Raw genomic sequence first — 21,816 nt, forward strand, 5'->3', positions numbered from 1 at the left:
TTTTTTTGGGGAAGATAATTTTGTTTGTTTTAGAGAATGATTATTTAGAACCAACTTCAGTTCATTTTGTCAAATCCACTCTCAAATATGAACAGTCCTAATTTATGGTAGCATCTTACCTGCATTGGATTATGAACCATCCCTCATTAATAAAATAATAATGTGAGATTTTTGTGTTAATTAGTTCAATAAGTAAACCTCTTGTTTTAATATATATGATAAGGTTTGTTTTTCATGTTTAAAAAGGAATTCGAGCGAGATTCCCAATTCGTATGCTGTATATTGTCATGTACATGTATATTAAAGCAAAAGAAACACCAAAAGAAGCTTTAACAATGATTGCTAACAAAGAAAAAAGAAAATAAAAAAATGATCTTTTGGATATGTAATACTGAAATTATTATGTGATTACAATTTAATCCATTCAGATCCATCAATGAAGCTAAGAGAAATAAAAGGCTTAGCTTCTTCATCAGTGAGTTCCCTAGCCCATGATACTCTTCCAGCGAAGCTAGCTCCTGGCCCTTTGCATTTGTATTGTCCATAAAACACCGTCCTGCAGCAGCCACATCCAAAAAGAACCAACCAAATAAATGAATACAGAAGCTTTATACGCATGCTACCCAGTACCTTGGACAATAATATTATGAATCACACAAGAACCAGAATTAGGTGGTGAAATTTTATTATGCCAACAAACTAGATAGGCTTTTTTTTCTTTTTATTTTTTTAATTTAATTTTTATGCACAAGTTGTTGAGGTGCACTACACGTAGATAGAGCAGTAGAAAAAAAGGTGATTTCATGAGTTCACCGCCCATTCTTGTTGTCCTATGCCATTTTTTTGAGTATGTTGTGTCATTTAGGTGCAAGACCAAGAAGAAAAGCTGGCCTTTGAGGTTCCACTGAAAAAGGGCATGCTGACAAATACCTAAACCCATCTACACAGCAGGGAATTGGAAATTAAAAGGGTAATGGCACCGTCCCATGCTTGTATGTCCACTACCCCAAAATGTGTTACCAAAGATTATCATTCACAACAAGGATATATATCTAGAACAATATTTGATCCTTCCCGAGAGTTTTATCACTCACTCAATGAATTTATACCACATGGGCATTTGATACCTAATTTTACCAGAAGTTAAAAAAATAGGAAATTTTTTTCAGGTTAAGTGGATTTAGTATGTCTTTCCAAATTTTTATAGAGCACCTGATGTTTTGTCCAATAAATCTAAAAGTGGAACATATTATTTTTCAGTATTAAATTTAATAAATACAAAAATGGGACCCAGTGTTATGCCATTTGACAGAGCATTAGTGACCAGTGGGCTAGCCCCATAGAAGTATGTGAAATACTTCGTATGGAGGAACAATTTGATCATTTAAGGTATGTATAATTGACAAAAATATTGGTGCTTTGTACGAAAAATATTATCTAATTTTTTTTTAGTCAAGCCGAGCACCAGACTAGCCAAAATGGGTGGTTTTGTAGTGTTTGGCTTGTGGGGAAAAAATTCTGGCAATATTTCGTGGGCAATTAGAAATACTATTTTTAATTCGACCCCTCTAACTCTGAAATTATGACATTTAGCCACTCCCTTTTTTTGTTCTACCTAACCCCTAGAGCTTTACTACTGTGGCATTCTGGTATTTCCTGATAGTTGATTAATTTTATATGTGGGGGAAGAGAGTGAGAGAATATAACTTACATTTCACGATTAGGATCACCCCAATTGTACCACCCTTTGGGAATGATAATGTTGTCCATGTAAGTGTAAGCAAAGACAACGCGAGAGAAGGGACCCCAAGCCCTTCCTAAATAGAGAGCTCCTGAGCCCGTGACCTTACAGTTCACAAAAGAGAACCCTGTGTCTTCTAGAAGACTGCTTCTCCCTTGTGCTGTCAATGCCCCAGTGTATTGTGCAATTGCATGCACGTGACATCCCTACGACCAATCAAAGCTTAAATTAAAGAACACATAGAACAGATTAGACGTAATTGAAAGTGTTTATGCTCATGTGTGTGATGTCTGCACTTTACAAACTCGTCTTTTTACACCAGGAAAAAAGAGTTTTTCTATTGATAATACAATTGAGTGACTCTGTACTTTGTATAGAATATGAACGTCCGCATCTAAGTATGACTCGGAACATAATTAATGTAAAGGAAATAAGGGTGAGAAATTAATTAACCTCAAATAGGGAAAGGGCATTGCCAAAGATGAAATCAACAGAGCCTTCAATGTAACAATCTTTGTAATAGTGTCTACCGACATGATCATAGAGTGTGTCCTGTGCTCCCAAGAATTTACAACCCCAAAATGTTGCTGTATCTGCTGATATTCTAAATGCCACTGCTTGCTTTCCTACAGCTCCTGGTGCTGGAACTGGTGTTGTGTTCTGCATTCACAAACAACATTTAATTTGCTTGAACAATTGGACAGACAGAGATAGCCAATATGATATTACCTTGAAGGTGATGTTCTTGGCAATGAAATAAGGAGCATTGACAGCAAAAGTTGCGGAAGCCCAAGTGCCTATTGGTTGCCCTCTTGGGCCACGAGTTTGAGCTGTGTCTCCCCATTGAACAATTGTTTTATCTGCGCCTGCTCCTTCTATGGTTATGAATGATTTGAATGGTGGTATGTTAACCTTCTCTCTGGACAGACACAAAAAAAAAAAAGAGGTATTAATGATTCAATTTCCAGAAAATACAATTCAAAGTTTGGTATCAAGAAGAAACAAAACGACAGTTCATCAACTAGAGTACTTCAAGAGAATTTTGATCAGGAAGAAAAAGACACAATAAAAAACAAAAACTAGAATCACATTTTCATCAACCACTCTTAACAAGAAAAAAACATGCTAGCATGTGAGTCTGGACAAGCTCTACAGTCCAAGTAAAATTAATCACATGACCCCATAACAACATGACATAGCCAAATTGTTACGGCACTCACTTGTAGACTCCTGCATGGACTTTGATAACCACTCTGACGAGATTGATGAAAGGAAGAGAATCAATGGCATCTTGAATTTTGGTGAAGTCTCCAGCAGCCGGGTTCTTGGCCACGGTTAACGTGTATGCAGGGAAGAGCTTGTTCTTCGCTGACTTAAAGACCGAGTGTTTTAACCTTCCAACAAAATTGACCCACTTCATGAATTGTTGTTCTGAGAATTGGGTTCTGGTCATATTCCTTGTTTGTTGCTTCCCTACAGAGTTTCTTGGTCTCAGCCCTTTGGTGTGGCATAATGTTTGGCTTGAACAAAGAATAATAGTTACAAGAACAAAAAAGAGAGCATGTTCAAGCTTGGCCATTGAGAAATGAAAAGAAAATGAAAGAAAAGAATATGTAGAGAGAATTAATAATTACTGTGAGAGCTGAACATTTGAAGTAGTGTTGAAGGAAAATTAAGCTTGTGTAATGGTTATATACACAAGTTAGCGAGTACTAGTTTAGGTAGAAAGTGATGTTTGAATAAGCTTGAAACAATGACAGAAAGTGAGAGGTCACGGGTTCTTCTAGTACTGACATCCATAAGCAAATCAATTGAGGCCACAAGACAGGTTGCACTTTTTGCATTTTTTATTTGTTCTTGTGTTTTTCTAAAATTTGTTCTTGCATTTTTGTTGTCGCTGCTGCTGCTTATTGGTATTGCCCGTGAGTCTCTCTCTCTCTCTCTCTTTCTGTTAGTGCGCGAATGTGAATATATTTTTAATGGGATAATGAGATAATGAGAGATGTCTCAATGCAATTAGATTATTCACATGTGGGTTGATTCTAATACTAACTTTTTGTACTATATATATATATATACACCTATCAGTCCTATTTGTGGATAAGTAGATAACCCACCTCCTAATAATGGCCGTTTAGTTGTTGAAGCTAAAATTAGACATGATTGTGTTATGCCATATTGTCAATGTATGATTAATTTGGATGCTTGAGACCAACTGTGAGGCCCGCCAGCCGGGCTTAGACAAAATAAACACATGCAAGAGACTGAAAAAAATGCAGGAATACAACATTGATTTCATTACGTGGAGAATTTGTTCTGTAAAATTGGAATTGCCAGAATGTCCTTGTGATCTCTTTTTGGCTTTTGGGAAGAGGTGATGTCACTTCGTTTCTTTTCTTCTTGTTTTAATGATTCTTCACAATCTAAAAGTGCAGCTTCTCTGAAAATACAGATGGATGATGTTTGGCACACCCGTGGGTCGAAAGCTGATCATTCATCAGACACAAAGACTTTGTTTTTTCTTTCATAATAAGAATTTCAGAACTTAAAATAAAAACAAATAATAATAATAAGAAGAATCAACCAAACGTCTGACTTTTAACGAAAGTTTGAAAATACACAAAATTTTGAAAACTAATTCACCTAAAATTTGTCAAGTATATTTCAAAATAAATTTTCTATTAATCTCAAGTAGTTTGTGCTAACACTACAAGGGTAGAATAGTCATTTAACAATCAAGTTCTTTTTAAAAAAAAAAAAATCACGGGTTACCAAACTTTTAATGAAAGTTTAAATGAACATCAAAGTTTTTTTTTCATGTAATAATACACTTCCAAGAGCATAGGGGTGCTTTATGCATGGATATTTTAGAATATTCTCCACGGAGTTAACAAAAAAAGTAATTGTTAGTTAATTTCTAAAAGTTATGTGGATTGGCATAATTTTAACTGTCTTGTGTATTTAAACTTCAGTAAAAGTTAAGACGATTGTTGATAATTTTTTGGGCAAAAAAAATTCTAAGTGGAGACAAAAAAAGATAATTTAGAGTTTAGATTTGTATTAAAAAAATGATGTTCTTATATCATTCCAACGGTGTAGTTACTTATGTAATAATTCAAATTCGATAATTTAAGTAGATTTTGTCTATTTTAGACATACTCTTTATCACAAATTTATTAACCAAGTAGATTTTGTTTAGCTTTTAGTGCACAACCTACCACAAACTTCTTAACAAAAAAAATGAACCTGTTAAGTTAGGTGAACCCAAAATTTATAAATTGATCAAGATCCACTTTCATAACAATGTTGAATATTACAATTTACACCCTTAAAAATGCTCCGAGTACCATTTATTTAACACAACCATTTGTCAAATTTTATAGGGTTAAATTTTAAATTATTCCCATCGTAAAATGACAATTTTCAATACACCCTCCAAACTATTGTAATTTATAAATCTTAACTTATCCTTATTTTATTCAAAAGATAAGTCGGGGGGTGGGGTGGGAGGGAGAGGAAAATTGATGAAATTGTTTTGTTTTCTTAATAAAAATAGGTGTAAGTTGAGATTTATAATAATTTGGAGGATATTTTTAAATATTTTAATTTTATGAGGGGAGTAATCCAATATTAACCCAATCTTCTAATTTGAGAAAATGACAGGAGTTTTCTTTGAAGTGTTCATATAGCTTAACCAAACAATTAAAATGAGTTTTCTAACATCTTATTAATGGTATAAATTTTGCCATAATTTTAATAGTTGTTCTCTACATTCATTATTTACTAATGCTAATGTTTTGTTCTTAAGTAATTGAATAATAGATTACTGTCCAAATAATAAAAAACATGAGAAGAGACACATATTCGAATTTTGTGATCAATCCAATGGTGGATTAAAATAGAAGTGAAAGAAGGAGAAACAATGATGCTTCCTATTGTTAGATCTTCATGTGTTGTGAAATTTTTTAAAGGTGGGTAAAATACAAATTAATAATAAACCCTCGTTTCATCTTTGAGGTTAAGAGTTTGAGTATCTCTGATAAATGTGAGAGTTTATTTATTTGTTAATGTTTTGATTTCATATCTACGAGTTGTATTCTACCTTTGTGCGTTGGTGTGTGTGTGTGTGTGCGCGCGCGTGTGTGGGTGTGTGCGCGCACGTTCGTGTGTGTGTGTTATTCAACACAACATAATAATGCAATACAATATAATAAAATATAATGTGCCAAACACAGCCTATGTGTAGGGTATAATCTAGCCACTATAAAGTTACTATAAGATAAAGCTACTGTTGCTGATTAGCTAGTTACGTTGGACCAAACCCTTAATAAAATGACAAAGCTTCTGTTTAAGCACATTATTGAGGTTTGACATTTCATATGGTTATCGAAAGAGTAAATAGATTTGTCGTTTCTTGAAATCTCTTTTCTGATCTAAAATTGTGTTGTAATGTAAATTTTCCTATTCAAATCATGGAATAGATTAAATAAATCAGAAAATAGATTTTTGTTTAAGAATGAAATCTTATTGGAACTATTCATGACCAGTTCATCCTTCAAAACCATATCACATCTCCGATCTAATGAAATATGATGAATTGAGATACTATTTTGTAAATACATAACTATCTTGAATCGTTACAGTATAAAGTATTTATAACACTAATTATTTTAGTTTGGAAATTAAATTGAGGTGATCTCATACTTGTATGATAAAAAAATTAATAATATTTTACTATTTTTGTTAAAATTATTATTTAAATTATATATTTACTTTTATTTTATAATTATAGTCTTTTTTTCTACCATAACCTTAAAAGGTTGTGGTACCTTAATACCAGGTAGTGTTAGTTTTGTTAGTACATGAATCAATGGTCAATTTGCCTTTCATGTTAGGCATCATGTTCACCTTTCACCACATCAAAGATTGTTGGGTTTTTATTAGCAAGCTCAGACCATAGCAATGGAAAAACTAATACCACTTGTTTTTCTTTCTTTTTCATTTTGGGAATCCAAGATATTTTTTTTCTTCATCGTCTATATAAACAAACGCCACCACAAAATGTACACATCCTTAAAACTTTCAAAGTACACGCAAAGATTCAGCAAAATGTTACCTTCGAGACCCAGTATGCTACTCAGGCTAGATGGTCCATAACCTAAAATTGATAGTCTCGTAGTAACCCATTGGACCGAGTTGCTGTCCTTTTCTTATTTAGTTAATCTCTATCTTGTTTGGGTAGCCAAATTATTTCAAAACATTTTTAGCCCATTTTCTTTGTTTTCATTCGGAAATGGAAGCTTTGTTAAAAGTCTCCACTAGCAACCAATAATATGTCGACAAGTGTAGTCTCCATTAACTGCCAAGTACCAATTTATCCAGCAATTGTTTTTCAACATAAATAACCAAAATTTTGTTACATTATGTCTGACCTGATATATATAGTAGTTTTTACACACACACACACACACACACCCGCACACGCACGCGCGCACACACACTTTATCGGTGCTGCAGTGTATTGTATTAATTTTTTTAGTAACTAATTTAAATTATATATTTATTTAATAGCATTTATTAGTACTTAGAAAAATACTAAATATAGAATTCTTAAATTTAAAAAATTTAACATTATTTTTTGGTACAAATGTTAAAAAAAAAATCATAATTCTTCATAAAGATCAAAGCTTATGACCTTAAATTTTCGGTAGCATGACATTTATTTTTTTTGGCATTTTCCAAATATATAACATGTGAAATAAAGATGAAGCAAATAATTCAATCAAATAATCTTTAAATAATTTCACAACATAAATAAATAGTTAAAACATATAAGATTAAGTCAAAAGTTATTTTAGGATGACAAACTAAAATTTTGTACACATTACAAGATAACCACAAAATAATAAAAATGATACAATGGTTGTGATAAAGGGGATTGTGTTAAATAAACCAAGTACACACATCCATGTGCTAAAATACCACTGCATAATATCATTGTTAAGTTAGAAATGCATACTCTCTTATCAAACTGCACCTCTCATTTCATTCTCATGCAAAACCATTTCTATCATATGCCAACTACGGTCACGATCATTTCATAATGCCTTGAAAGCTGTTATATTTGAAGGTTTTTTTACTATTAAATTTAAGGTCATAAGCTCATCATCCACAAAAAGTCGCATTGAAGCAAGTTGTTCAGCAATGTAATCATGATCTTCATTACTACCATACATATTCTGAGACAGATTAATGTTGGTTTGGTAAAATGTTGAAACCAATTTCTTAATACCAACAATAATATATTCATATGATTTAGACCTCATCATGTGCGATGATTGTGAATGTGAACGAGTACTATCTTGAGAATTTGAAGGAGGGTAGTAAACATCGGGGAACCTTCATCATCAATCTCATTGCCATTATCATGAATTTCTTCATGAAATATTAGATTAGCCATATCAGTTGGAGTTTCTGCCAACCGCCTAGTTGCATAGTCTTTTCCAAATATATTTGCTAGTCTCTCATAATATGGAAATAGCTTGTCTTCCATTTGCTAGCTTATTTATGGGAATATAAAATTAAAACAAAATGGTTAAATAAACTTATTACATTCATAAAAACAAATTATATAAACGATGCAACCATACAAATATAAGTAATGACACAAAGAGAAAAGTATTTTCTCTATTTTAAATTCAAAATACTAACCTTCACATATGATTTCCATACTTCTTCATTATCAACCTCCACACATTTTCTCACATTGTTCCATCCAAAACCGCTAGTATTCAACATATCAAACGTCACTCCACAAATTTTCTTCTATATTCTTATCATAGAGTTAACATGTGGGTAAGCCTTCAAACTACACCTTGATAGTAGTTTTTCTATTTCATTTTCAATATATTTGTAACTTCCAGATTTGAAGGTACCATAATTAGCTTGACTGTCATTTGCAACTATTGCATCCAAAATGTTCAACATTATTTTTTCTACATCTTTTGTCCATGCTCGTCTTGAGACTGTCTTATTTTTAGCAGTATGATTGGAATCTCCATTCTCTATGCCTGCAAAATAAGAATTATAATAATTTTTGAAACAAATAATTGAAATATAATACTAAATTAAGTTCACATAAATAACACTCGATAAGTTTCTAAAGACATCGATATATTAACAAAAGTAAAGACATCGATATATTAACAAAAGTAACACTCGATAAATTTCTAAGGACATCAATATATTAACAAAAGTACAACCTTAGATACTTTCCTAAGGACTTCGATATGTTAGCAAAAATAAAACCTTAGATACTTTCTTAAGGACGTCGATATATTAGCAAAAGTACAGTCTTATGTACCTGTTTAAAGACATCAATATATTAGCAAAATTATAGTTTTAGATATCTTCCTAAGGACATCAATAAATTAGCAAAAGTGCATCCTTATATGGCTTCCTAAGGACATGAGATATATTAGCAAAACTACAACCTTAGATACTTTTCTAATGACATCTATATATTAATAAAAGTATAGCCTTAGATAAATCCTAATTTTCAAGCCAATTATTATACATAGCAGTAGTTAAATCGTTCCTCCAACTCATCCATTGCTCTAAAGCTTCAAGGCTACTTATGTAATCATTATCTTGTACTTCATTATTAGATATATCAAGTAATTCATGCTCCATTGGATCCACATACATTTCTCTCCTAATCATACTATACAGTAAACAATATGTAGTGATAATGCGACATTGAATTTTAATTAGATATAATAAAGGACTTTGATGAATGGCCTATTGCATTTTAAGTAATCCAAAACACCGTTTAATTACATTTCTTGCTAAGAAATGTTTCATGTTAAAAAACTCTTTTTTATTCTGAGGAGCACACCCATCTCTCTATTCTAATAAGTGATATCTTGTTCCCTTATATGGTGTAAAGATCTTTTCAGCATTTGCGTATCTAGCATCCACAAGATTGTAGTAACCTATTTATTTTACATAAACATTAGTGTAATTTTTAGTTTGAATATGTAATTTGATTAAATTAAATTTTTGGAATAAGTAAAACCTGTAGGAACTTTTAAACTAGTCGACTTATTTAATGCATCGCGAAGTATTCTTGAGTTAGATGTAGAGTAATGCGTAAATTAGCAAATGTACTGGTCAACATAAGTAATATAATGAAGAGTAGAGTATCGTCCCACATAGACTGTATATCCTATTAGTTACCGAAATTATTCTAACCCTAATTTATTTGAACAATCGAATAAGTAAATTTAGATTAAAAATTAAATAAAGATGCATGCAGTAATAGAAATCACTAAGAGATTAAGACATTAGGACATTTGATTTCACCATAACCAATACAATTTAATCCTCCATCTATGCTATTAAAATTTATTACCTATGTTGACAATGAACTTTCCTAATCTATTCAATATCCTCTCTCGAGTAATATCAAAAATATCCTCACATATTGACCCACTATATCTCTTTGTGAATTTAAATATGCAAAGATTCATTAAGCTTTATGGAAATTCTTAGAAAAACTGCACGAATCATGTTGAAACATCTCTGTCTTTCGTTCAATTCATGGCATCAATTACACAGAGCAAAAATACATAAATCTCCTCTCGGTCTCATTATGTATCCTCAAATTATTCAAATATTGGCCAGATATTTAAAATCATTAAACAAAATAATGAACACTCAGCCATGAAATAATAAACTAAAAATAACATAGATTTATGGAATTAAATCTTTATAGTTAGGCTATATCGTAGCCCTAGCAAAATAAATTAGTTCATGGGAATATAAAGAAAATCCATGAATTTAATTGGGAACATTCAAGCAAGACCATTGAGAAGAGGAAAAGAAAAACTCAAGAATTAAACTCAGCTCTTGCTCTAGATCTCTTGCGGCTGCTGCTTCTTTTCTCTTCTTTCTTGCTCTCGGTTTTCTTTCTCTTGGCTTGTCAATTTGTGTGGCTGCTCTTGTCTTCTTAATTCCCCTAATGTTACCGCAAGTCCATCCTTTTATAGTAGCTTTAATTCTGCACCCTAAAATCCTCACATGGAAAGGATTAAAAACAAAAGCCAAGCCGCCACGTTTTAAGCCCATGCACGTGAAGCCAATGTGAATCAAAGGCCAATCCTTATGTCATTATGCACGTGACTTGTACAAATAGCCAATAAATCTATAAAATTATTTGGCAATAAATCTAATAATTTCTCCTTTAAGCATTATTCTTTCCTCTCACAATCTGTAATTATCTCCATTAAACTCCAATTTGTTTCCTCTTTTCGCTTCCTTTCACTTAAATATTCCCAATATTCCTACAATGACAAAATATAAAAATTAAGATGAAAATTAATATAATAAAATATAATTTAACATAAAATTAAGTTATGAAAATATAAAAATAATAAATAAATTACTAGCACATCATAGAGCCTTCTCATACAGGCATCATGAAGATGAATTTTATATCCCGTGAACATACCCCTAAAATATTTGTAGGAATCTCACCCTTTCTTATTTGATATCTTGGCTTATCATTTTCTGACACACAGACTTTAATATAAGTTTCATTCATTACCCTCATGCAATTCTATATATATAAAACAAATGAAAATTTTATTAGCATTAAACTATCACTAGCTATAATCAAATAAAAGCAAATTAATATTACACTTTAAACCACTTCTATCTCTCACCAGTATAATTCTTTGTTATAGGTACTGGTGCCCTTAGTAAAACATGGTGTAGTCGTAACACTCCTTTTGACACTGAGTTAAAGTATCTACTAATAATCTTGCCAGATCTAAAAACCTACTTCCAATCGTGCAATCTTTCGACATGATGAGACAAAGAGTGAAGGAACATGCAAACTTGCTCTTCAGTCTTTACTAAACCATTAGCCTTTATCCCCATTCAATTGAAATAGCTCACACAACATACTAAATGTCTTTCTATCCATTCTTAGTTGATTCACACATTATATGTCACTATTGCTTATAACGCTATGTAAGTATTGCAATCGAGTGCCATGATTTTGGAATGTATGATTAAGAATCATTTTTCTTTAATTATGCCTTCGGATCAACATTATTAACAAAAAAAAAATTCACAATGAACATGAACCTCAATTTTATTTGCCACGTGACAAAATAAAATTTTTTTCTCATATCCATATCTAAATAAGAAATAAAATGTAAAAAAAAAAGGTCAGCTTGTTTTTTTCACTAATATTTTGTTGCATTGTTAGATTTTATGAGTATTGAGAACAAAACAATCAATATTAAAAAAACTACTAGAGAAATATATAAAAAAAAGAAAAGAAATATAAACAAAGCGGGAAGAGGAGAACCAAAAAAGAAAAAAAAAGTATCGGCAATGAGATGACCTAAGCAGCTAAGGTTTGAAGAAACGTCCAATGGCTCTTCCAATCTCATCTTTAGTCACAAGTGTAGAAGTTCCTTGAAAACAACAATAACAGTTACTCAAGCATGTTAAAAGTTTTCAAAAGTATTTACAATTTAACATGAGCTGAGATTAAGAATTCTACCACATTTTGTTTTTAAAAGGATGTCTTAATGTCATTAACACAATAATATGACAGCCAAATATGCTCTTTGTTCAGCCATTAGGCCCATTGCCTTCAAGTCTATTTTATTCAAAAACAAAATAATGAAGAATTAAATGGCTTGCAATCTTGTTCTTTTACTATCATTATATTATTTTATAATTATAAACAAGTTCAACAAAATCATATACCAATCTTGATGCATACTTTAACCAAACAAAAAAAAACTAGAAGTCAATGGAGTTAATCTTGGCTCGCTTCAACATCAACGCAAAGTGAAAACCAAATAAAGGAGTATGTATAGTTGTGAACGAGAAAATTTAGTTAGGCCAGGATGGTGTTCACATTGTTGTTTTCAAGTGGTTTTTCTTTATCTACCACTTGAATAATATTTTGTTTTCATGCAATGATGCAAAGATTTTATGTGAATAGTGAGTCTATGCATAGCCAAAACTGTTATGCGAGTATATTCAAACAAATTCTGCTCAAAACCTAACTCGATTGATTTAGAATTTTTTTTAACCAAATACGAACTGAACTATATATGGAACTGAATTGTTTTAATTCGATTCAGTTCGATTTTATATGATTTGGTTTAAGAACTTCAATATTTTTTTTCTTAGCCAAAATGTTAGACTTTTCACCTAAATTTGATCATTTTTTTTAGTGTAATTCAATTGTAATCACTTCCCATTTTACGTTTTCTATATCTTGTTTAAGCGTTGACCAAATTATAGAAATAGCATCATGCGTTTGATACAAATCATTTACATCACATACACAACAAAATCAAAATTCATGAAGAAATGATGGCCATAGAAAAAAAAGGATTCCACAACAAAACCAATAAATAAGGCATGCAAAACAATAGATCCTACAACTAATGTAAACCACCTACATGACTTGGAGGGATATGCTTCCACTTGGCAAATCTAGGGTAGTGCGAAAGCTATATAGGACACTCTCAGGGATGACCCTTCCTACAACACGCAAATCATGGCAATGACTGAAAGCACAAGTATACGCATAAAAGACAAACAATTATTAGTTTAGTACTTTTACTAACTCAAATACAATAGACGGAAATTTGATTTTATTACTAATTAGTATCCCACGAGAAATCCAAAACAACTAACACAAACCATTTTTAACTAGTTTATGAACAATGATATCGATATCCTATCTCTAAGATCCTATCCCCCCCCCCCCCCCCCAAAACTTAGTTAGATATTTTGCCAATCAATTTATCCCACTCAACCAACCATTTTACAGTAGCTGGCCATTTTGAATGTTGTCTCTAGTAAACTACACTACCTGAATAATTTATTTTGATTAAGAGTTTTGATGTATGAAATGTGATTATTGTATCTTAATTGCTTTCTTTATTGTCTTTAACTCTTTGCTTCCAGGGCTTAAATACTTCCCGAGAATCTTAAACTTCACAATCAAAGTGATATCATATGCTTAATTCCAATAATCTAGTAGCTATATATAATTCCTTTCTTTACCTAAATTTGCACCCTTCTCTCATCCTCAATCAAAGAAAAAATTTTGAACTTTTTCTGAGAAACTCGTGAAAAAAATAGAACAAGTAGCTTTGTTAAAAAAAATCTATTAAAATAAATAACAAATTATTGGAATTTAGGATGAAAAACTTGCCATGATAAATGCATAAAAGGATAGAATCAAACCAGATCGCGTGGTAGTGTTGCACGGTAGGGTGGCATCAGTGTCGCATGGTGGTGTTGCGCACCGAAGTAGATTGCATTGTGGTGGAGCTGCTATCGCGCGACGAAGGCAAATCATGTTGTGGTGGAGTTGCTATCGCGCGGTGAAGGAAAATTGCATAGTGGTGGAGCTACTATAATGCGGCAGTGGCAGTGTGGAGTTGGTATCGTTTATTAAAGCATATACGTAGTGTTTACTTTATAGAGTGAGAGTAAGTAGTGTGGATTCCTCCCACTTTAGTGTTTACTTATATTTTGAAAGGTGACTGTGAATCCCACTTTATGGATCCCATCATATTTTGGAGTGGGTGGGAGTGGATTTAGCTGTATATTTAAAATAAAATAAATAATATTTAATAAAATAAAATAAATAATATCATATTTATTTAAATAATATTATTATATTATTTTATAAATTAAATCTATTAAAAATAATAATAATAAACATATTTATTTTATTAAATTTAATAAAATAAAGGAAAAAATATTATATTTATTTAAATAATATTATTATATTATAAATTAAATTTATTAAAAATAATAATATTAAACATATTTAAATATAATATTATTATATTTATTTAAAATTAATAGTATTATATTTATTTAACTAATAATAATAAATATTTTATTTTAAGAAAATATTAATTGTGTACTATATTATCAGTAATAATGTTTCATTTGTGTTGCTATTATTAATAATTTTTTATTTACATAATTCAAATTAAGATTAATAAAAAATTATGATTTAAATAATTAAGAATATTATTAATTATTATTAATTTACAAATATAATAAAATAAATATTTTTTTAAGTATTTTTTATTAATTTTGTAATTAAAAATTATAATTATTTAAATAAGGGTAAAGCTATAATTTAAAATTAGTTAATCCTAATTCAAGACAATATAAACATATAAATTGAATTCTGATTTCAATTCATACTCATATTTAAGTGTAAGTAAACAACTTACTCCTACTTCCACTCCTCACTTCTCATCCCAAGATTCTCGCTCCTCATAACTCCCACTTCAATTCAAAATGTAAACTCTATCATAAATGTCTGTGTAGAATAACAGTTTGGAGATAGCGGAGAGAGTGAGATGACGAAACTGATTTTTTTCTCTCAAAACAATTACAAAACCCACATAAACCCTACTCTTGCATGTGTTTGGTTTATACGGGTTTAACCGTATTACAAGCATTTTTTTATTACATTATAATATAATAATGAGTAGTTACCAAATATGATATTATAATACTGTAATATGAGGAGTGCTCATACCATGCAATAACGGCTGCCAAACATACCCATAACTAATTATATTTTATGCTTAAGACTCCCAATCAAATGAAAAGTACGACAACATTTAATAAACATATCAACTTAATCATTCTTCAATATCTCCCTTTTTCTAATTCTCGATTCCTTGCAGAAATAATCGACTTGATAAGAAACAATAGGTAAGAAATTGTCCCAATCAATAAATCAATTAAAACAAAGAAAAGAAACAAAAATTAAAAATTAAAAAGAAACAGAGCATGACGCATGACATAAAGACACCAAATCTTGCCGCCGTGGCAAAAAAATAAAAGAAACCAAGATTATCGCATCAAAGTTGTCAGATAGAAGTTGAATATAGGATTTTAAATTATGGAAACCTTATCTAATGGTTTAAATCCAAAATAATAAACCATTATCAATTTATCATCACTGGTAATAACAACACGCTCTTTCTCGTTAACTCCCCCATTCTGAAAATCAAAATCCCACCTCCAAAAAAAAAAGAAAAGGAGCCTCCATAGCTTTACCAAAATTGAACTCCATGTTCAAAACAGCCATCACTTGTTTCCTGGCCATAGCCACCTCTTTCTCCTTCCTTCTATCTTCTCCCCCACCAAAATCTTTCTATCACTCCCTCTACACATCCACTTCACTCTCTGACAATGTCTCAATATCTCACCACCTCCACACACTCACTCGCCGGCCCCATGTTGCCGGTTCTGAGGCCAACGCCGAGGCTGCAGCCTATGTTCTATACGTTTTCACTTCCTGCAATTTAGAATCACATATTGCTTCCTATGGAGTGTCCCTGACTTACCCGGTTTCACGTTCTTTATCACTAACACGCCCACCACCACAACCACCCATCACTTTTGCTCTCCGTCAAGAGATTTATGAGGGTGATCCCTATGCCGATGTGGCTGATGAAGTTCTACCAACTTTCCATGGATATGCAAAGTCGGGTACCGTAATAGGACCTGTTGTTTATGTCAACTACGGACGGGTTGAAGACTACGTGACATTGAAAGAAATGGTTGTGAATGTAACGGGCACCGTTGTGTTGGCAAGATATGGACAAATTTTCAGAGGAGACATTGTGCATAACGCATTTGAGGCAGGTGCCGCGGGTGCACTGATTTTTACAGACAGGAAAGACTCCGGTGGGGGTAGTGATGATGCAAGGTGGTTTCCCGATGACAAGTGGATGCCGCCGAGTGGGGTTCAGGTAGGATCGGTTTATGATGGGACTGGAGATCCTACCACACCTGGATGGCCTAGTAGTGAGGGATGTGAGAGGCTATCCAAGGAAGAGGTGGAAAAGGCAGGAAATGTGCCACTTATACCTTCATTGCCTATATCGGCCAAGGATGGTGAGACCATCATGAGGTCGATTGGGGGAGAAGTGGCGAATGAGGATTGGCAAGGAGATAAAGATGCACCAATTTACAGAGTTGGACCAGGACCAGGAGTTGTCAATCTCAGTTACACGGTAAGCTTGTAACAGTCCGAAAATGCATTTTCTCATTGTAAACAATCAATAACTGGTCAAAACATACAATTCACCTTGCTTCAAGTCCAACCGTCCAAATAACTACAACTTGAGACTAACAAGGTTGAAATTTGTATGAATAATCAGGGAGAATATGTGATGGCGACGATTCAAAATGTAATCGGTATCATTCCGGGGACAGAGGAGCCTGATCGGTGAGTTATACAACTTTCAAAAGCGGTAACGATAGAGGAAGCATAATTATGAACTTTCAATAGGCATGCAACTAGGAGAAGACTACATAACACGTTCTAAGATGAGAATAACTTGTCAAAAGGAACATAGACGATTAAAGAAACTTACCCACCTTATGATATGATTTCATTAATGCTTCAACTGTTTCTAGATTGGTTATTCTGGGCAATCATCGAGATGCATGGACATTTGGAGCAGTGGATCCCAACAGTGGCACTGCTGCACTCCTAGAGGTAGATTAATTTCTTCTCTAGTAAAGACAAAGTAACAGAGTACTGAATTTCAATAATTGACCCTTTATCTGAAATATTGTAGGTCGCCCAAAGACTGAATAAATTGCAGAAAAGAGGGTGGAAACCTAGAAGAACCATTGTTTTATGCAATTGGGACGCGGAGGAGTATGGCCTGGTCTCTCCCTCTCTCTTTCTCTTGCAAATACATGCATGCTGTATATTTGTGGGTGAACAGAAACTTAAACAAACCCATGATCTGTTCCCAGATAGGATCAACTGAATGGGTGGAAGAGAACAGGGAGATGCTAGCCTCAAGAGCTGTTGCTTACTTGAACATTGACTCTGCAGTACACGAAGCTGGATTCCATGCCTCTGCAACTCCGCAGCTTGATGAACTACTCAAACAAGCTGCCAAACAGGTACCTTAAAAATGATGCTGAATGTACAAGCACCAATATGCACGACAACAATAGCCACTACAATTACCCACGCAAAATTATGCCAAGCCATAAAAAGAGTACGTTGATCTTTAAAACAAATAGCAGCAACAATGAAAATAGAAACAATGAAATTGCATTGTGGTTGATTCTAACACTGGTACACAGATTTCAATATTTTTCCACACTACTATAACTCATTTCAATAACACTTGTAATTGGATTTTGAAGGTTCAAGATCCAGATAACTCATCACAAACAATCTATGATTCGTGGACTGGCTCCAGCAATTCTCCCGTGGTAAGTGTAATGTAATACCTACTCGGTCAGGTAATTTGATATTCTCAAGAAATATGATGAATTTCAATCTAATTCAACCACCAATAACAATCTTGCATACTAGTCACAATTTTCAAGTAAATCTAGAAAAATATTAGAGAAGTTAAAGTCCTTAAACCTATGCATTCTATATGAAGATTGGGAGATTAGGAGGCGGGGGATCAGATTATGCGGCTTTCATTCAGCATATCGGTGTTCCAGTGGCCGACATGTCTTTTGGAACAGGTAAAAAAGTACATTATATTTCTGATCTGTTCTGTTTTCTTTTATACCATTATGAGGAAATTTGAACAGCAGCCAAGCATTATACATATATGTGTGTCTGTGTGTATATATATATATAGCACAAAGAAACGAGAATAAATTGAAACAAGTGTGTGGCTATGATGAAAATCCAGCAGCAACATGAAGATCAAATCAGTGAATATCAGACAATCAACTATTTGAAGGAACGTCAGCATTCATAACATGAAACAGAATTTAACATTATTTAAGCACCCATCAAATCATCAAACAGAATTACTCCATAAATCAGTCACTGATCAACCAAAACAAAGATCTGATTGGAACCTGATAAGCAAGGTGATCATGATATTTGACTTTCTTGCTAGCATCTACTGCACAGTGCAGGTAAAAAAGCATCAACTGCACACCTGCATGACTACCAATGGTATCCTTCAAGTCATACAATCATCTAATTTCAAATTTACATGAATTATTTGGTCCTTACTAGTGTTGCACAAAATTTCCAATTACCATTAGACAAAAGATAAGCATCTGACTGAAAAAAAATTCATACATATAACCACTCATAATACTGATGCATGACATATTATGTCTATATGCATTTCTTATCATTTCATGACTTAATAATACTGATTACCAATCACAGGATACCCTGTATACCACTCAATGTATGATGATTTCATCTGGATGGAAAAATTTGGAGATCCAACATTCCAAAGACATGTTGCAGGTTTGCCACAAGATTTCAGTCAACAGTCTAATTGATTAAAATACCATAAACAAAAGATGAAATCTTACACATAAATCTAGCTTATGATAAAAGATCCCATCCTACACTGAGAGAAGCAAAGATGGGAATTCTTCAACATGTTACAAGTTTAAAGTTATGAAGTTTCATTTTAGTGCGGTTAACCTCAAGTTTGTTTCTACTTGTTTTTTTCTCCTAAAAAACAGCGGCAAGTATGTGGGGTTTAGTAGCTCTTCAGCTAGCAGATGAGGAGTTCTTGCCTTTCAACTATCTCTCATATGCTTTTGAGCTCCAGGTATATTGAAATTTAATATATGTTAATTGTTACATACAGTCTGCGATACAAACAAGCTATTATTGAGTCTAGAGGCAAGAAGTGATAATGCAATTCAATAATTCACAACAATAGAAAAGCACAAAGGACCTGGAGAATGAGGTCTCAGGAAAGGGAATAAGCTTGATACCCTTGTTCAAGTCTATTGAAGAGCTAGCAAAGGCAGCAGCCAAAATTGATAACGAGAAAAAGGTATCAATTTACTCATTAAAACTCAAGATTCATACAACTAACTTCATGACAATGAAATATTTAAAATTGAACCTCTAGGAACTCCAAAAGGCCAAAGGTTGGGCATCAACTTGGAAAAAAGATCAATATAAGGTTAGAGAGCTGAATGACAGACTAATGATGGCAGAACGAGCATTTACAGATCGAGATGGACTATCTGGGAGGCCATGGTACAAGCATTTGGTATGCTTCCCTTAAGTAACAGTTTTAGTCTTTTTTCCTTTTTTCATATTTTTTGGCTCCCTTTTATAATATTTCAAAAAATAGGTTCATAAAAACCAGCACGGAATATCACCACATAAAAGGCAGAGTTTTGCACTTTCAAGTAATACATAAATGGACCAAAGTTACCGATCATTTTTCAATTTGCAGATTTATGCACCCTCAAAGCATAATGATTATGGATCTAAATACTTCCCTGCAATAGATGATGCTATTGAAGAGGCAATGAAGCTCAACACAGCAAAGTCATGGCATACTGTACAACATGAAGTTTGGAGAGTCTCAAGAGCAGTCAGACATGCCTCTCTAGTCCTCAATGGAAAACTAACATGAACATGCACAAACTATAGTGAGATCACTCTATTCTGGATCTGCTAGGAAATTGACTAAGAAGACTGTTTTGCCAAAGACCACTGTTCGCAATCACCATCACTGGTCTCAATCTTGATGAGTTATCAATGGAGCTGTAAAATAAAGTTGATAGCTTCCCATATTTGCTTTGCATATACAGTAAGAGTTGGCGACACTCAAATAATAGAAGCCAAAATCTATGCCATTGACCATAAGCAGACAATCTACTTCACTAGTTTAACAATTATACATCCTAACAGCCAACAATGCCTACCAAAAAGATGAGTATCTAAATTTATTACAATTTAAAGCTTGTTAAAACCAAAAAAAGTTTCAAGCTACTTTTCACTGTCTTCTTGTGGACCTCTGGTTCATTTTTTGAATAAGATTCTTTTGTTTATAGTAATTTAAAAAAAGAAAAGAAAAGGAAAAAAGGTAATTTTCGACTGTCTTCATCAACATAAGGCTTCCTCTACTACATCTTTGCAAGTCATTCCACTTATCAGATAACTACTAAGCAAATGCATACCATGTGTATTGAACACCATCTTATGCAACTCTGACTTTGACACAATGTTAATGGTACACCTAATTCAGCATCATCATCTGAATTACCAACAGTTGGCGGGTGACAGAGTACGACAGAAATTTTGGAGAAAAAATAGATACAGAAAACATTTACACGGACGGGCAGAAATGCAATCCCTAAATGATGATAATAAAGGTAGATAAGAACATTTGAGAAATGGCCAGATAAATCATACAAGAAAACAATGCAACAAAAAACATCTTTGAAAGAATTATGACTTGCAAACTTATTTAATAGCACTCATATCTACTCTCAATTTCTAACAAGCCACAAAATAGTTCATAAGCCTCCTGTGGGCCACACCATACTAACACACACATAGAAAGCACACACTTCACAAAGACCTAATTGTATTTCTATGATTAAGATCCAGATTTATATTGAGACAGAAGTCAAATTGTTCAGGTGCTAGTGAACCATGAGATGAAACATATCTAATGAAAATTAAACCTCTTCCACCAACTTCTTATTTTTTCATGGTATAGGTCAATGCTAAAAGCAATAGAAGAAACATGAAAAGGGATACCTTCAGTGAGCTGTGCAAACAAACTGAGCCTAGTCGAGTCATATACTCAGCTTATCAAGTTGTTGATAAAGGATTTCAAGCTCAAACCAGGCCAGATTTCAAAAACCAGACTAGAGGCCAACTTAGAAAGAATTTGAGAATAGTCAATATTAGCACCAATTGACTTGATAAAACATCAAGGCAGTTTGAGTGTGACAAGGTCGAACTCACATTGATATCGATCTATCAATTCAACCTCAAGCATTTACAAACAAATCAATCCAAACTTCAGAGTGTTAAATAAAAGCTCAATTCATTTGCAACCTTTCCTTCAACCACTGTCCTTGCCAAGAGTTACTGTAGAAAAGCAACAGGCTCCTAAATGAACTGGCTAGAAAGATGGTTCCAAAAGTTAACTTAGACCCATTGAAGGTAAAAGAAATTTAAAGAAATTAATTTTTTTTTTTAAAAAAAAAGGGCACTGATGCCA

General features: G+C 32.8%; 2 protein-coding genes across 3 annotated transcripts; one reads left to right on the plus strand and one right to left on the minus strand.

The window, feature by feature from the left end:
* Window positions 1-260: 260 nt before the first annotated feature.
* On the minus strand, window positions 261-3,622 carry LOC102630750 (probable pectinesterase 53). Its single transcript, XM_006475526.4, has 5 exons — window positions 2,962-3,622; window positions 2,471-2,660; window positions 2,195-2,401; window positions 1,712-1,947; window positions 261-556 (listed from the first exon to the last, which is right to left on the minus strand). The coding sequence occupies exons 1-5, from the start codon at window positions 3,318-3,320 to the stop codon at window positions 409-411; spliced, it is 1,140 nt and encodes a 379-aa protein (XP_006475589.1). The 5' UTR covers window positions 3,321-3,622; the 3' UTR covers window positions 261-408.
* An 11,420-nt stretch (window positions 3,623-15,042) lies between these two features.
* Window positions 15,043-20,447, plus strand: LOC102631235 (probable glutamate carboxypeptidase LAMP1). 2 transcript variants are annotated; one of them, XM_006475528.4, is made up of 12 exons: window positions 15,043-16,836; window positions 16,984-17,051; window positions 17,243-17,324; window positions 17,407-17,499; window positions 17,591-17,743; window positions 17,993-18,061; window positions 18,238-18,325; window positions 18,993-19,076; window positions 19,301-19,389; window positions 19,504-19,620; window positions 19,699-19,842; window positions 20,032-20,447. In XM_006475528.4, the coding sequence occupies exons 1-12, from the start codon at window positions 15,889-15,891 to the stop codon at window positions 20,212-20,214; spliced, it is 2,118 nt and encodes a 705-aa protein (XP_006475591.1). In that variant the 5' UTR covers window positions 15,043-15,888; the 3' UTR covers window positions 20,215-20,447. The 2 variants fall into 2 exon arrangements, with proteins under 2 accessions (XP_006475591.1, XP_024952909.1); XM_025097141.2 differs by lacking the exon at window positions 18,993-19,076 and having other exon boundaries at window positions 15,366-16,836.
* The last annotated feature ends 1,369 nt before the right edge of the window (window positions 20,448-21,816 follow it).

This window comes from Citrus sinensis, chromosome 1, assembly GCF_022201045.2.
Source record: "Citrus sinensis cultivar Valencia sweet orange chromosome 1, DVS_A1.0, whole genome shotgun sequence".
NCBI lineage: Eukaryota > Viridiplantae > Streptophyta > Magnoliopsida > Sapindales > Rutaceae > Citrus > Citrus sinensis.